Source organism: Prionailurus bengalensis, chromosome D2 (genome assembly GCF_016509475.1).
Source record: "Prionailurus bengalensis isolate Pbe53 chromosome D2, Fcat_Pben_1.1_paternal_pri, whole genome shotgun sequence".
Lineage (NCBI taxonomy): Eukaryota > Metazoa > Chordata > Mammalia > Carnivora > Felidae > Prionailurus > Prionailurus bengalensis.
This window is the reverse complement of record NC_057351.1, coordinates 12,907,791-12,925,616: the sequence shown is the minus strand read 5'-3', so window position 1 is coordinate 12,925,616 and position 17,826 is coordinate 12,907,791. Positions and strand designations below refer to the sequence as shown.

The window sequence follows — 17,826 nt, the reverse complement described above, 5'->3', positions numbered from 1 at the left end:
TGTTATAATATTTTATACAGTTAGAATGTCTTAATTTACTTGAGCATTTTTAGTTTTTGACAGTGTACTTTCCAAAGGCATTGTACCAATTCACGGGGTCACCAGCGGTGATGTGCTCCCATACCATTACTTGTCCATAGTTACAGATTGGTCTTCTACTTCAAAGACTGCAAACTGATGTTCCAAGGTCCGTGTTGGCTCACAGATGCCAGATGTCTCTGCTAGGTTTGACTCTTGCTTTCATTAGACTAAGCTGTTTATCGTCATAAATTATTTCAGTATTTTACTTCAAAGGATATAGAAAAGTAGAAAGATAAGTATAAGAGAAAGCTATTTAACTGGCCACTCAGGTGAACTAATCTTAATATTTTATCCGATCAGTTTATTTTTTAAACAGGGAAAAAAATGAAACATTGCATAGTTTGCATACTGTTCTGTCTTATTTCCTCTCTCATCAGAAGTTACCAGCATCCTGAATTTTGTATTTATGTTTCCCACATTTCCCATATGTTCTACCATATGTTACCATAACCATAAACAACATGGTGTTTGGTTTTTCGTGTTGATAAACTTTAAGTATGTGTTATTATTCTTTAGGTATCTTTTGCATCTTGCCTTTTTGTTCACCATTGTTTTTGAAACATATCTGTGTTGATATATTAGCTGTTGCTCATCTATTGTAAGTGCTATGTACTTCAGTGTTTTATGCACATAAAATACATATTTTACTCTTAAAGAATCAAGTGCCCAGGCAATACTAGGCCCACATTCTTTCTTGGAATGACCCACTTCAGCTGTGTGGCAGGGGCTTCTGCTCAGCTGGGATACGTGACCTTCAACCGAACACAATCACAGACAGTCACAGAGACGAGATGTGATTTCCACAAGGGCCAAAGTCCTGGGTCTGAGCTCCCCAGTCTCTCTCTAACTGGGACCCTTCCCACAGGGCCAGGAGTCTGCAGGGCCAAAGGGATGTACCCAGAGCCCTTCCAGACCATGCTTCAGGCTAGTTGGGTCCGAGGGATGCCCTGTCCGGAAAGGCCCGGGCCCCTCCTTGTTCTGCCTGGGCTCTGCAGCACCAGTCTGTGACTCACTGCTCATTCCAGGTCTCTGAACATTTCCCAACCTTTATAACAATCAAGGTTGCCTTGAATTGCATTTCTCTTATCATAACCAACTTTAACTTTTTCACGTATTTATGTTCTTACTTGTAAATTTGTGTTCCTGGTTTTATGTATCTGTGACTACATTTTAAAAAATCATTTGGAGGAGCTCCTCTACCTGTGGAAGAGAATGAACGACCTGGACCATCCTACCAGTCTACAGACACCTTAGCCAAAGTCAGGTCTTGAGATCTGGACACCCCAGGGAATTGTGACCCAGGCTGTAATGCCGCATGAAAGGTGGTCCCATGGGACTCATCCTCACTCTTAGGGGGCAGCCCTTCAGGGACCAGCCTTTGGAGAAGGGCCTCTGTGGACTCCCCAGCTTGCTCAGTCCCTGGGTATTGTTATTGATTCCTCTCACAAAAGCGTCCAACGACAGGGTCAATACTCCAGCATTGACAATGCCCTCAAGGCCAGAGCTCCCCCTTGCTTATTTACGTCTCTGGCTTGGGAGTTTTATGATAGTGTGTTAGCTCTTGGATGCTTTCATTGCACACACATGCGTGTGTGTGTGTGTGTGTGTGTGTGTGTGTGTGTGTGTGTGTGTGTTTACCCCATGATCATGAATAATATTTATGGGGTAAACACAGCATAGGACCCCTATAGTGGCTGTTGATAATTTTACAGATTTTACACTTTAAAATGGCTGTAAGAGTTAGTGTTACTAGATGATTCCCTGACAGGTCAGAAAATAATTTCCATGAGCAGAACAGGAATCATGGCCTACTTCATTTAAAAATTTCTCTTGAATGGCATAATACTATCTCGGATAAACCTCATATTTATTCTCCTGCCACCACTGATTTAGAGAACAGAAATACAGGTGTTCACATACATGATGATCATGTGGCCATACTAGTTAATTAGTGAAAAAACGGACTCAAGAGCAATTATTTTAAAATCAGTTATCACTTTTAGCAGACATTCTTCTCTAATCTATAAACAGCTTATAGATAATTCCTTCTAACAAGTCAACTCATGCACCCTTACGTGGAATACATTTTAGAAGACTATCTTGGGAGAATCAACAGAAACTTACAAGGCTTATGTGGTACGGTTAGATATGCTTCACTAGGTAAGGAATGTATTTCATAAGACCCTCTTGAAAATATTTCCTAACAGCTATTTTGGTCACACCCTGCACGGCCCTCGGGGAGCCTGTCTTTTGTCGGTGTTAAAGCTACCTCCCATGAGAACATAAATACTTGTAGAACCCTGGCAGTCAGTGGGTTGGGAGAACAGAAACTGGAGACACAAGGCGTCTCCTGCTAACCACACAGGCACCTGGTCACGATGCAGCTTTCGGGGGTGCCAAAATGGTGAGGGGGTCCCTGAGGAAAAGCAGCAACAACATCGACAAAAACCCATGTTACCTCCCCTCAAAGCAAACAGTGCTAACACCACATAGCTAACATGCATTTTTGGACATGGTTTAAATAGTAACTGTTAATCTCATGACTTGATTACTTAATACTAGTATCCTTGGGAGAAAAAGAAAACCCTTAGAAATAAAGCTGAAAAATCTACTTACAGGTAAATATATAACTGTGGAAGCGTAAGCAACATAAGATTTCCCAAGCTTCTAGTGACTTCAAAAGCAAAAGAAGCATGTCTTTCTGTATTCACACTGTGACAGCGAGGCCTCCCATCTGCTACATTCAAAGCTATGCTGTGCACAATTACTCCTGTACTGACAATTTCATCTTTTTTTAATCTGCACTACACGCTGTGTTAGTATACAATTAAGATTTTAAAGGATAGTAGGGCGCCTGGGTGGCTCAGTCGGTTAAGCATCCAACTTCAACTCAGGTCACGATCTCCCAGTTTGTGAGTTCGAGCCCCGTGTCGGGCTCTGTGGCGGCAGCTCAGAGCCTGGAGCCTGCTTCGGATTCTGTGTCTCCCTCTGTCTCTGCCCCTCCTCTGCTCATACGTGCGTGTGTGCTCTCTCTTTCTCGCTCAAGAATAAACATTAAAAACATTAAAAAAAAAAAAGACTTTAAAGGATAGTAAGAATGGAAGGAAGAACCAAGCACAGGCTGTTCAAAGGGTTGGCAAAAACAAAAGGAAAAGTAAAAAGAGAAGAGGAAGCTAGTTTCTAAACAGGAGTCATGGCGCAAAGTCATCTGAGTGTGCAAGCACGCAGCTGCTGTAGCGGCGGGGCTCCGAATATGTTTGGAGGAGAAGGAAACCGAAGGGTGAGCTTTGAAGACACACGTGCTGTCAGCAGTCAATATTAGAGATGATATAAATTAACATCCACTGTAGGCCTTTGGGAGCCAACAGGAGACGTTCCCAGAGCTCAGGTGCTTCTCTGCTTGCTTCCTCATCATTCTTTCTGTTCTGGTATAAAAGAAGTTACTACCCCAGGCCCCTTCTCCCCGGCTCTGACCTCTCCTCTCAGACTTTCAGACCCTAAACTACACATACAAGTATTTTCCACCCCCCAAGATACCATTCTTTTCTTGCCACGTTGCTGGTTTCCTGTGCCTGAAACACTCTTTCCTCTTTTCTCTACTTAGGAAACTGATCCTTTCCGATCCAGCTCAAGTGTAACTTGTCAGGTTTTCTGACATCCGGCCCCTCTCTGGTGTCCTTCCAGCCTGGGTATGAACTGTTCTCGGGGCACATACCTCACTCTCCTGTGAGAACCTGCACATGCCCATCTCTTGTGAAGAGCCACCCCCATGGCCCACCTGCACCACGACAGCGGCCTCTGGGCTTGGCACACCTGCCTCAGGCTCCTACGCCCCAGTGTTGCTCCTGGCAGGTGCACAGTGGGCTTCCTACAATGCTGGTTAGATCAAATTATACCTGCTTCAAGCATTTTAATGGTCCCTTAGGCTAAAAGACAGAAACACTATTATGGTCATATTTATACCCCAAGAATCATGGCAAAGAACCTTAATAAGAGTTTAAAAGGGAATAAACTTGGACAGAGAAGTAAGAGGAACCTAGCATCACCCCATGCTAGCAAGACCAGTTTACCCAGTAAAACATATTTAATAATGTAAGAAAGAAAACTGCAATGGGGTGGGGGTGGGGCAGAAAGCACAAGAAACAAGAAAGTTCTAGAATAAAATAATTACTGAGTTATTACCCTACACTTGCTATTTACCCTCAACAGCACCACAGAGAGTTGATTCAAGAAAGAACAACAGTAAATTAAAAATAAGTATTGCATAATATGTCTTTTCTTCAGTTGACTGCTTTATAATTTAATTTTCAAATCCCGGAAATTCAGCAAATGGCTAAAATAAATTTCTTTCAGAAAGTGGTAGAAATCAAGATGGGCTATTTGGATTTTGCTGCAGTCCAGAGGCTGTAGGTAGGTTAAATATTAGAGGTTCTAGGCTTCCAAATTTTACAGAATCCTGTGGTATACTCCTAGACGTTCAGGTCGACACCAAGAATACACGCAAACAAGCATCACAATGGCATGAAGAAGTATCATCACAAAAGAGATCATGACTCAAAATGCCATCTGTCTGTGACACCAAAAATAAGATCTTTATAATCATTTTCAGAAATTTTCGTGATCCTAATAAACCTGAAGAGTCAGATACATGACCTTTTATATTTTAAGAGCTTATGTGAAGAAAAGACTAAAGAACAAAAGATTAGAGTGCAAACATTTCCAGTTAATCTTCTACCAACGAATTATACTTCATAAGCATTTTTTTCCCCTCACGAACAGGAAAATCCCAAACTAGCCGCGACGTGAGCCCCAGGCCTACCGTGCTGCTGGTGAGCCTGTTTGCGTAGGCCGTGATGACACCACATTTGCTCCCAGTAAACAGCTGGCAGCTGTCAGGTACCCAGGCACAACTAGTCACCTTTGAAAGGGGACAAACCAAGGATCAGCGTGTTTCAAAGGCAGGAGAAATGTTTCTACTTCTCTGACAATTATTTAAAAAATATATAACCACAACATTTAATGAACATTTTACTTGAAGTGATTAAAAAAGGGCAAGATATAACAACAGAGTATTCTGTAACTTCAAGCCAGATGTCTAAAGGCTATTTCTGAGTATTACAGTATATCATCATCTATGATTTTACATTTTTCTGCACGCGCGTGCGCGCGCACACACACACACACACACACACACACACACACACACAGTCGTCTGTTCCTCAGAAGTTTAAATAAAATGATCCAGGCTGAATGTGTGTGTGATGTGTGCCTCTGTGCGGTTTTACACATTTACCTGATTTTTACTTTTTTTTTCTTTTTCTGCTTCTAGTGGGGAAATGGGGTACATTCAGATAGAGGTATTGCTTCTCACAGTTCTAAAGACTCTTAAATAGGAGGAGAAGGAAAGATAGAGGTGGAGAAGAAAATCTCGGATTATTCCTTTGGGGCTGTAAACCCTTCAGTCCTAACCAGGGAGGCCCTGTTCAAGGCCACTCAACTCTCTGCCTACTGAGTCTTCCTCTGGCTCCGGGCACCAGCTGACCCCCCCGTCCCCAGTGGCTCTGCTCCCCTGCGTCCCTTCTGTAGTCCCACCTGCCCCACGGCCCACGTCCCCTGACACTGCACTGTGCTGAGAAGACAGAGGTCATCAGCCACAGATCTCATCCTCTCCCCTCCTTCGCGCCTCAAGTGTCTCGGGGCTTCTCCTGATTGAGAGGAGAAAGCCCCTCGCTTTTAAGGCCAGCCCCACCCCCCACCCAGTGTTCCGCAGAACCTTTGTCTGTACTCTCTCTGAATTTCAAGCTGTCTTTTGCTGGCTTCTTCCCCTGGACCTGTACATGTGCTCAAATGTCCACGACTTTCTTCACCCTGGCTCTCCTTAACCTTCCAGACATCAGCATCCAGTGGATCCAATTTTATTTTTTTAATTTCTTTCTTAAATAGTTCTAACTATTTGTAAGGGTTAATATTTCATGACTTCTTTCTTAGAGGTCTTCCATAAGAACAAAGAGAAAATGTATTTGTTTTTTATATATAGAATAAAACTCACTGTCTTGCAATTACCATATGGGTCTGCTGAACTCTTTTATAAACCTAAGTTACAATTACAGGGTTTTAGTAATTTCATCTTCCCTCTGGCTCGAAACACTTTGCTGTTTCATCACTGTGGGAGTTATTTCATCAATTATTCCCAACGATGCTAACGCAAAACAAGCAAGAAAATGAAGAATGATGGATCTCCTGGAAGGATAATGTAGGATGTGAAATGAATTGTCATCCTTTGGTTTTCTCACTGCATTGTCCAAAGAGTGTTGTCATCTTTCAAGAAAACACAAAGGAAGGCCGGAGACACCATTTCTGTAGTCTGCTTTTAGCTTTCATTGACCACAGTTGGGAATTCAGAATTTTTCATGTTCTACTGATAATAGAAAAGAGAAGAAAACTGACAGGGGACTATGTTTCGCGATTCTGAGATCAGTCAGAAGGTGAAGGCAAGGGGATGGCAGGACTCCCATCTCTGATGATGAGGACGCTGATCGCTGATCGTGGAGGTGAGATCGGAGCGTGAGTCCTCAGACGGGAACATCCGGGACGAATTTTCTCAAGCTAAGGAACTGCTGAGGGAACGATATGTCTCTAAGGATGAAGATAAAATATGGCGCTCTCATCCAGGTAGCCATTTGACTGAAAGTTCTTCATCACACAGTATTTTTCTAAAAGAATCTGGACGATCCTGTTTTGCTAAAAGGGTTTATAACAGTACTTTTGTCTTTAATGATATGCTTGTGTGCCAAACTTTACGTGATAGAAATTAATTTTGTGATGCTCAAGTGCTTACTAAAATTTCTAATAAGGTTGTTTTTCATTGTCCTTTCGCTTACTTTTGTTACTTTACTGGTAACCAGACAACAAAAGGTCATGACCTCTTCTTCAGGTATTCTGAGGGTTAAGCAAAGGAGTCACTGCTCTCCTTTCTTTCACTGCCCCAAATCCCCACAAAACAGCTTACTCCATTCTCACGTGCCCAGGGAATGAGAAAATGTTAGGACACGTGAATAGGCACCAGGTGTTATGTAGATAATGGAAGTCAGAAAATGGCAAAAGAATTTCCCACGGAAAGAAAGTCACAGAAAGAGGGTTTAACGTACGATTTTCTATGGGAAAAAGTTGTGGCAGTATCGTGTGCCTGTTTGTGTGTGTGTGTATGTGTGTGTACATATGCAGTATACATACTATATATATACAGTTGGAGACATTTTTACAACAGCTTTATGAGAGAGTAGTGGGGAGTCCATTGCCCCAGTGTCAAAGAGGAGGAAAGAACCTCAAGTTTGGCAAGGTGAGGGTGCTTGCCGAAGGCCACACAGGAAATAGCCAAGCTGGGACACTAACACGGATCAGAGGGCTTTCGCCGGGCCCAGGCCCCTTCCACCCCATCGCGATGCCTAAACGCCCTGTCTATTTTGCAAAAACCAGGCAGAGAAGATGGCACTCTGGCTACAGAAAATGACACAGTGACAAAAGACAGCGAACACTGAGAAGGAAGCAATGCTGATTTTGTTCCAACAGCTGACGCTGACTCGGTGATTATAACACTGTCTCTGTGAGGTACTGGGGAGAAGACAGAAGCTGGGGACAGAGTCAGGACAGCAATGGTTGGGAAACTGGAGCGCTGGAAACAAGGCAAAGTCCAGCATCGTCAGCTTCTGGGCTGGGTTAACTGCAGAATATTAAAGACCAGCTGCTACCGGTCTGACTCCTTTTTAAAGCATTGTGTTTAATCAGTATTATAAAGTACTTCATAAAAAAGTTTACCTGATACTGTTGAGAACTTTGTATAAAGTTTATTGGAGGCTCACTTTGTTTGCTCTTCAACCTTAAAATGTTATCAGCATATCCCCAGCTCAGGATGGCTGACCACTGAATGTCGGTACTGTTCATGCTTCTCACACCTGGAGAAGGAGAAATGAAAAGTATCCGGTTGCCATCGCTCCACTGTTCCCGGCAGCCCCCCAGAATGGTGGGCTAAAAGCTGAAGTTTACGTAGCAGAACATAGTATCTTTCCAGTGCAAATCACCTTTATATTCATAAGATGGACCGATTTAAATTAGTTTTATTCCTTTCATGCTAATGGGATTCTAAGACCGGAACTCTATTTTTTTTTCACTTGTGATGCTTTGGCTGGGATTTGATTTAGTACTAAAATATCTGTTAAGGAATTTTTATAAAAGACAATGATAGTCAGGCTTACACTATTCATGTTCTATGACACTTGGACTTAAAAAAAAAACAAAAAAAACCCCAAAAAACAAAAAAAAACTAGGGACGCCTGGGTGGCTCAGTTGGTTAAGGTCATGGCTCAGGTCATGATTTCACAGTTGGTGAGTTTGAGCCCCGCCTCGTGCTCTGTGCTGACAGCTCAGAGCCTGGAGCCTGCTTTGGATTCTGTGTCTCCCTCTCTCTCAAAAATAAACAAACATTAAAAAAAAAAAACTTAAAAAATAAATAAATATAAACTAGATACTACTTAAATAACTTTGTAGATACCACCTGCTGAAGAATCAGCATAGACAACTAACTATCAATATTAGAAAGAGAACATGGCTACCTTAGAAGCAATACCTGTCCTAGGAAGGGTTCATTCCATCCTGTCAAGTGCAAGGACTTTGCATAGCAGACTTTGATTTAAAAGGGTTCTGTTTTCTCTTTTTTACAACATAGTTTTATGTCTTTGGGGGATAAAGATTTGGACATTCTGATATCCCTTTTCAGTACTATTCAAAATCTATTCTTGGTCGTGGGCTGAATATAGGTAATGCAGCATAGATGCCATATCCGGTACTGGCCTGAAATTTGGATTGCTCAAGCCCCTTTCGGAGAGACAATGTGCTTTATTTATTGCAGCACCTATATAATGAGCCCACATATAGAGGAATAAAACAAATAAATATTTGTTGAAAGAATCAATAGCACAGTGAAAATGTAATTCACAGATTGGTTTTGTTTTGTCGACTATAATACCAAATGTTGACATCAGTTTTGCAATAAAGGAACTGGAATATACTCACTTAATATAAGCTGCTCTAAATATAAGCTGCTGGGGAAAGGAACCACATTTCGGGAGTCTCAGGGCCTCTCAAATTCCACCATAATGTCTGGCATGCAGTGGGTACTCAGTAAACCAAGTGTTCAGTGAATGAAATACATAATATACTGGGGCGCCTGGGTGGCGCAGTCGGTTGAGCGTCCGACTTCAGCCGGGTCACGATCTCGCGGTCCGTGAGTTCGAGCCCCGCGTCGGGCTCTGGGCTGATGGCTCAGAGCCTGGAGCCTGTTTCCGATTCTGTGTCTCCCTCTCTCTCTGCCCCTCCCCCGTTCATGCTCTGTCTCTCTGTCCCAAAAATAAATAAATGTTGAAAAAAAATTTAATAAAAAAAAAATACATAATATAACCGTTCCCAGTTTCTCTTCCAGCACTTATAAGAGGCACCACCTTTTTTTTTTTTAAAGAAAAATAAACTTCTCCTTTACTGATTAGAATAGTAAAATTTAAATCACAGTTTGTAATAAAATGGCTTTTTCAGCATGCACAGGCTTGGACTCAAGCCCCAGAGGCTGATACAGTTGGCTCAAATGGGACCCAGGCAAGTATGTTTTGAAAAAAAGCATCTCAGGCACTTCTGAGGCACAGTTTACAAGTAATTGGCCTGTCCTGGGTTTAAGATCATCAAAAGGATCTCAGTTTAGTTGTTACATTGTGTTATGCATGTAGAGCTTAGCAGAACCACACAGTTATTTGATGCAAGGGTGCGCCACACCACGCAGCTGTTAACACATGACCGAACTCTCATCTGCAAGCTGAGCCCTCACTCCCGCAAGGCCGCTGTGGAGCACTGGGCTGTTGCGTGCCGGGTGCAGCGGTGAGTGCACACGGTCCCTGGGCCCAGGGCGCTTACAGCCTAATGGACATTTACTAAGCACTTAGAAGGAGTCAGGCACTGTGCTCATCATTCCCTGCATTATCTCATTTAATCTTACAGCAAATTACCTGTGAAGAAAATCTTTCTGTCATTCCCATTTTATGGCTCAAAAGCCAGGATTCAGAAGGTTTAGGTAATTTTGCCAAGGTCAGACAGCTGCTAAGTAGCAGAGCTGGGACACAAACTCAAGGCGCTGTGCCTCCTGAGGCTGTGGCCAGGTCTGTGGCGTTCCCTGCACGCACCTAGATGCCAGCAAATCCCAGACGTGTTTCACAAGGAAACAAAGCGTAATCTGAATGAACACAGCTATTAAGGGCACACTCACTAAGGGCTCTGGTTGAAATGGCACAAATACGGTAGACTGACGACCATATTTGACATATTTTAGTTCACCGTGCTAAGTGGTAACACTAGCCCTTTCTCTTCTGCTCAACGGAGACAAACTTCAATCCACTCTAATTAATTTTTCAAGGGAAATTATTCACACACTTTGGTACTTTAAGTATTATTGGCAGCAAATTAACTTGTAACACACCTCACAACTAACTGTAACATACTCGTGAAAATAAACTGCTGATATTACAGTAGGTATGATTAAACAGATTTGCCTTACCCTACTAATTCACTAAACTGCGATAAAACGATATGCAGCCTCTTATTACAAACAAGCATAAAGGCAATCACTGATTCCATGAAACAGACAAGAGTAAGTCTAAAAGAACTGTGGCCCAGCCAGCAGACTTAATTTCCTTAAGTGACCTCTGTCGTAATGCAGTGCTGCACGTGCTGGAAGCCAGCTGCACGGACCCCCCAGGAGCACGGTGTATCAAAAATAATGTTAAACACAAACACTGTGTCAACAGGCGTCTATCTAGGCCACACGCTGGCTTTTAGGTAAATCTGCACATGCCTGATACGAACAGATGAGCGTCCCAGGCATTCATTCTAGTGCCCAAAGCCCGTGCCTAGTAAGTAGGGAGAGTTCTTTTAAAGTGAACGAAATGGTTAATTACGTTAACCATGACGTAATTACAGCTCTTTTCCATGTGTTGCTGTTAGCGAATTAGGGCACAGAGGCTGAGACAAGAATTGCTTTCCAGGCATACCTGTTTTTAAGACCTATTTTCAAGGCTATCATGACTTCCTTGTTTTATTTTGTTTGTTTGTTTGAATCTCATGACTATACCTTCTGAGGTACTAATTTGCTAGTCTCTTCTGGGATTCAAGGGCCTCAAAAGATATATTTCTATAAAACGGATGCTTTCATCTTGTGAGCATAACCACAAGATACTTGTTCTTGGCTTTGACTCCTCCTCTTATTTCAAATGGCACTGCATTTAATCCCCCCCCCCCCCCCCCGGCCAGGTGGTATGTTTAATTCCTACTTTGCACTAAATAACCACACATTTGAAAGATTTTCACTATGGACTCAAGACTGAGAAATAAAATAGTAGCACAGATGAGCTGGAAACAGTCAAATCTCATGAGAGAGGTACTGAGAATGTTTTCTTTTACCTTGTTCTTTGCTGTATGTCATCAGCAGACAGAAATTTTGGGACAATCCACAGATGGCTCTGGTGGGCAGAGCCTGGAGAGAACCAAATCTTTCTCCGTGGGGCTGGCTGAAGCAGACCACAGGTACCGGAGCACTTGGAGAGCCGACATACTCCCCCCACTTCAAGCCTTTTATCCACGACAGAGGGCTCTAAGAAGAAAGGAAAAAGTCAAAGGTAGTAAATAGAGAATGACTTCTAACTGAAATTCTAAACAAAGAGTAAGCAACCTGATTATAAGCCCTTTGTAGGCAAGAATTATATTCTACTTTTTACTGCTCTATGCTTAGCGTATGGAAATCTGTGTTCCTTGTTGCTACATGCAGGGATGAAAGTACAGATGGGGCCCCAGTCCGCATGCAGCTGGGTTCTAGCTGGGCCGAGGGGCAGACGAGAAACAGACAGACGCACAGACAATATGGCAGGTGGTGAAGCTCTAGGAAGAACAACGGAGAAAGGGAAGAGAGCAGGGAACGAGGGGGTTACTGTCATAGATATGGAATGAGGGAACTGAGGAGGGGACATCTGAGCAACACCTCAAAGAACTGGGAGAGCAAAGTGGGGCTGTTGTCCGGGGAAAGGCCGTCCCAGCTGAAGAGAATGGTGGACACGTGGGTCCTCAGTGGGAACGAGGCGGGTGGGTGCCACGTTCCCGCTGCAAGCGGATATACGGCTCAGATCTATGTACCAACTGCAAACAGCTGATTAACACTAAGTATTAGTAGATGAAATCGCATTTATTACTTTTCAGGGATGTACTATTAAATTATTTTGACATGGTAAAATAATGGATTCCACTGAAAGACACAGACCCTGGTAATGATAATTACAGTGATTTGTGAGGCTTCAAAGTCTTAAGGGTTACGTTGACAAATAAACATGAAACAAAAAACACAGCTTTCAACTATGAAACACAACTTTGGTGATCTGGTTTTGGCAAAACATCATACTGATGTTTTCAATTTGAATTTTACTGGTTGTATCACTTTTGTTTGTGTTCAACACACACATGTGATATATGTGAGCTATGCGTATAAAGAATTTCCAGGTGTTCTTTTTTTTTTAATGTTTGTTTATGTTTGAGAGAGAGCGTGTGTGTGCATAGGTGCATGCAAGCCAGGGAGGGGCAGAGAGAGAGGGAGACACAGAATGTGAAGCAGGTTCCAGGCTCTGAGCTGTCAGCACAGAGCCCAAAGTGGGGCCTGAACTCAAGAACCATGAGATCATGACCTGAGCCAAAGTTGGATGCTTAACCGACTGAGCTGCCCAGGCGCCCCTAGAATTTCCATGCGTTCTATTTGTGTTCTACAGTTAGTGATTTAAGGAACCTTATTTTAAGAAGTGACTGTCAAAACAAGGTCTGTGAAGACCATCCTTACACTGGGTCACGGTTTATTGTAGCTGGAGACACGCCGCTTTATGTCACGTCCAGGACCCTCACAACCTCCTTCCCTCGCCTCTTTGCTTTCTGCTGCAAACCTTTACAACGTTTGACAGTTCACAGCCTCCCATCTTATGCTGCTGTGATAATGAGGAATTCAGCTGAGGGTTAGAATCCATTTTTCTCTTCAGGCTTGTTTGCTCTACTTCTGTATTTCAGAGGAAAAATTATGCCTATTTTCCACTTTAAGAGGCAACACTTCGTCATCACAGTCTGGTGGGGCCAAAGATACACGTAAGGCTCTGCTTTAATTGTGAACCAAACGTTCACGCTTCTGGTCGGTACTTTTGGTGGAAGATGATAACCAAGACCCTGCCACGCCCACGCTCAGACTATTCTCCAGTCCTGGACGGTTCCCCTCCTCTGGTGTGCGGGTGCCTGTGAGGCCCCTGCCTTGTGAGGCTTTCCCTGGGAATAGCCCTCTGGGAGCCGGCCGTCTGAGCGGAGCTCCCCAAAGCACTCTCTCGTGTCACTGACACAGCGTTCACTCCGAACACAGCGGCGCTGTTAATGGTGTGCACCTGTGCTCACTGGCTGGCTGGCTCACAGGCTGAGGCCCTGTTCACTGGGGTGTCCGTGGAGTTGGGGAGAGGGTCTGATATCTCTGGAGTCGGATCAGTTTTTGCCAAATACTATTAAAATTCAAATGACATACCGGGTAGGTAATTTCTTTGACCTGTTCTCGGGTGTCCCTGAAAGCAAACTGTACTAACAACCCCACGGCAGCAGGGAGCTCTCCTTCGATGTTGAGCTTGGATCCGGGTCTGCTCGCGTGGGCCGACTGGAACAACTGACGAGGGGTCTGGCCGTAGGTTTTTATCATGGTTTCTAGGGCCCGCCTCTGAACAGGGTCTTCAACTGCAGACACATCCATTCCGAAATACGTCTGAAGAGTAAAAGGGAGCGAGAGAGGTGGTATATACAGAGTGAGATTGGCAACGACACCAATGGGGAAACAACTTGTTTTATTCTCTAGGTAGTAGCTTACTCTTCTCTATTTCAATGGAAATGGCTTTTAATTGTGTTTGATCAGTTAGTAATTATTAATGGTCTTGATGAGATAAGAAGAGAAGTAATCAGTGTTCCTGAATGAGTGAATGAAAATTACGTATCTGGATTGATGGGTGCTAATTGTGTATGTTTATAAAATTGATTTTTAATTTAAGATCAAAGAATGTAAGACTTCATTTATATGCACAGCAGAGGATATCATCAACAAAATGAAAAGGCAGCCTACTGAATAGGAACAAATATTTGCAAATCATATCTCTAATAAGGGATTGATATCCAAAATATACAAAGAACTCCTACAACTCAACAGCAAAAAACAAAATGAAGAACCTGATTTAAAAATGGGCAGAAAATCTGAATAGATATTTTTCCAAAGAAGACGTCCAGATGGCCAACAGACACATGAAAAGGTGCTCAACATTACTCATTGTCAGGAAAATGCAAATCAAAACCACAATGATATATCACCTCACACCTGTCGCTAGTATCAAACAGATAGGAAACAAGTATGGGTGAGGATGTGCAGAAAAGGGACCCTTGTGTATTGCTGATGGGAATGTAAATTGGTGTAGCCATTATGGAAAACAGTATGGAGGTTCCTCAAAAAATTAAAAATAGAAGTACCATGTGATCTAGAAATTCCACTTCTGGGTATTTATCTGAAGAAAACAAAAACACTAATTTGAAGAGCTAGCTGCACCCCCATGTTCACTGCGGCATTATTTATAACAGCCAAGCCATGGAAACAAGCTGTGTCCATTGATGGATAAGTGGATGAAGAAAATGTGATACACACACACACACACACACACACACACACACACAGGAATATTATTCAGCCATACAAAAGAATGAAATCTTGTGACAACATGGATAGACCTTGAGGGCATTATGCTAAGTGAAATAAGCCAGAGAAAGCCAAATACATAGGATACCGATTATATGTGAAATCTAAACAAGCAAATGAACAAGCAAAAAACGAAAAAACTGAGCTCATAGATACACAGAACTGATCGGTGGTTGTCAGAGGTGAAGGGGAGGAGGTGGGGGTGAAATGAGTTAAGGTGGTCAAAAGACACAGACTTCTAATTATGAAATAAATAAGTCCTGGGGATGTCCTGCACGGCACGGTGACTATAGTCAATAACGCTGTATTGCACACCTGAAAGCTGCTAAGAGAGTAAATCTTAAAAGTCGTCATCACAAGAAAAAAAATTCTGTAACTATGCGTGGCGATGGTTGTTCATGAGACTGTGGTGCTCATTCCACAGTATATATAAATATCGAATCATTATGTTGTACGTCGGAAACTAAGATAATGTTACATGTCAGTTATGCCCCCAATTAAAAAAAAAAAAAAAGAAAACTAAATGAGGTTTTTCTTTGGACTTGTCTCTCAGTGAGGACTCATGAAAATGTAACCAGGATGTTCAATTAAGCTGATCCAAAATAACAGCTTCTATAGGCAGATTAGCAAGTGGACGTATTTTTTCTGTAACCACCTGTCAGATATTGGTCAGAAAACTAGAGTCAAGAGGTCAGCCAAAATCATTTCAGGGAGACAACGTAACTTTCAGCTTATGGCAACACAGGGGCAGAAGAAAAGTGGAGGACCCCGCCCTGCCCCAATTTTCTCAATTTGTAGAAATGAGGACTAGAAGTTCAAAGCCATTTGTATCAGCCTGAAATTATGTGATATCCAATACTCTTTTGTTCTTCGACATTAATATGCTCAAAGAAAGGTTTTGATTCCTCTTCTCCTAAGACACAATGGATGGTTTCACAGGATGGTTTTCTGTTGCTAACTCATGTAGGGGCCAAGGGCAGACTGCCCCAAGATGGGCTGCTTTGGCATACTGATTATTTTATTAAAAAAAAATTTTTTTTTCAACGTTTATTTATTTTTGCGACAGAGAGAGACAGAGCATGAACGGGGGAGGGGCAGAGAGAGAGGGAGACACAGAATCGGAAACAGGCTCCAGGCTCTGAGCCATCAGCCCAGAGCCCGACGCGGGGCTCGAACTCTCGGACCGCGAGATCGTGACCTGGCTGAAGTCGGACGCAGCATACTGATTATTTTAAATAAAAGTTACTTAAGAGACCGGCTGTGCAAGGAGACCCAGACCCTCCTCTGTCCCCCTGAGAGCTTCCTCCAGTAGCAGGAAGTAAAGAGACATCCTTATCACCAGAGATGGGAAATTTAGAGTGGAGAAGGTTGCATAAACAACTCTTGTTACTTTTTACTAACCTACTACCCCAGCCCAAATTCTGTTTAGAAATCCTTACTAACTGAAGCTCCCAAAGTTAGGTTTTCTTCGTTTTGTCAATCCCTCACAGATTTATTGTCCCTTTGTCTAAAAAGTGTAAAAACTGCCTGCCTGGGTCTTAATTTCATTTTTGAGCGTCTCTGTGCACATAAGTACACTTTGGATTTTTTTTTTTTCCTGTTAAGCTGTCTCATGTATATTTAGTTCCTACTCCAGCAGGAAGCACCTTGAAGGGTGGAGAAAGAATTTTTCATTCCCTTTACTCACATATGCCATCTTGGAGATGTCTATGGATCTCAGCTATTGAGGCATATTTTCTCTTAGTAATGAGCCTGGATTTTTGAGGTCTATATGCCTCCTGTTTTCCTGGATTGAAGAATCAGGACTTTGAACACTAGTATCATTGAAACCCAAGCAAAGTCTTTTTGATTTCCATCCTGTAAGTTCAAGAGCAACACATCTATGCCTTATGCATCCTTGGAGAGGATCAATTTAATCCTGATTTCCTGTCCCTGTGTTTGCTTTGGAGGTTTTCACACACACTGAAACTGACTAGAAGTTGGCGGAGAGAAGGCTGTGATGAGCCGCCATGTCCCTTCGGCCTCCCTGGGCCATCTTGGTGAGGCTGTCAGTGGAGGCCAGAGCACCGCTCGCTCTCCTCTGCAGGAGGCAGAAGACCGGATGAGAAACAAAGCCAAAGTATCCCATTGTGACTAAAACATGGTAGAGAGGGTGGTGTCCTCCATGCTGTCACCCTTTTTAGGACATGAAGCTGGAGAGAAAGGGGGGTTCGGGCAATAATCAGACTGGAAGTGGGGTAAAAATTCAGAATTTGTCACAGTCCTGATTCTTTCTTCCTCAGTGTTGGGGAAAAAAAGACTGTGTATAATGTTAAATTATGGAAAAAAATCATTCGTTAAAGTGATATCGAGGAAAAGGCAAAAATGAAGTTAAGTACGATGTTGGCAGGTAGTTCAAGTGTGGTGAAAATTCCAGGCTCTTTACTGTAAAGAATGCTACACTTTTCTCCTTCCTGCTGTTGTCTCTGAGGTCGGATGGGGAGCAACATGCATTGCCTTCTTAGCCGTCAGTAGTTGGGTACAGACCTGTCATGTTTTGTGCAGACCCACGTGTACAGTGTAGCTTTTAGCATTTAATCGTGCATAGCCAATTTCATTACATATCTAGACATAACGTTTCTATAAATGCCAAAATAAAATTTCAAAGATTCTTCAGAAACTAAATAATCTTCAACACTCACCACCACTGCCACCACAAGGGATTAAATACTTGTTATAAGTGCCTATCTAAGCATGGTCATTCTTTTTATTATTATTATTTTTAATGTTTATGAGAGAGAGAGAGAGAGAGAGAGAGAGAGAGAAAGAGACAGAATCTGAAGCAGACTCTAGGCTCTGAGCTGTCAGCACAGAGCCTGACGTGGGGCTCGAATTCACTGTGAGATCATGACCTGAGCTGAAGTTGGATGCTT

The 17,826-nt window shown here is 42.7% G+C and overlaps 1 protein-coding gene across 2 annotated transcripts in view; it reads right to left on the bottom strand.

The window, feature by feature from the left end:
- The window catches only part of LYST (lysosomal trafficking regulator), a 180,556-nt gene that overhangs the window by 10,419 nt on the left and 152,311 nt on the right, over positions 1–17,826 (bottom strand). For both annotated transcript variants that reach the window (XM_043596252.1, XM_043596253.1), the window contains exons 45-48: positions 13,712–13,942; positions 11,578–11,767; positions 7,897–8,033; positions 4,901–4,999 (exon numbers count right to left, since the gene is read on the bottom strand). In XM_043596252.1, coding sequence (XP_043452187.1) covers positions 4,901–4,999; positions 7,897–8,033; positions 11,578–11,767; positions 13,712–13,942 — 657 coding nt within the window. The remainder of the gene's footprint in view (positions 1–4,900; positions 5,000–7,896; positions 8,034–11,577; positions 11,768–13,711; positions 13,943–17,826) is intronic.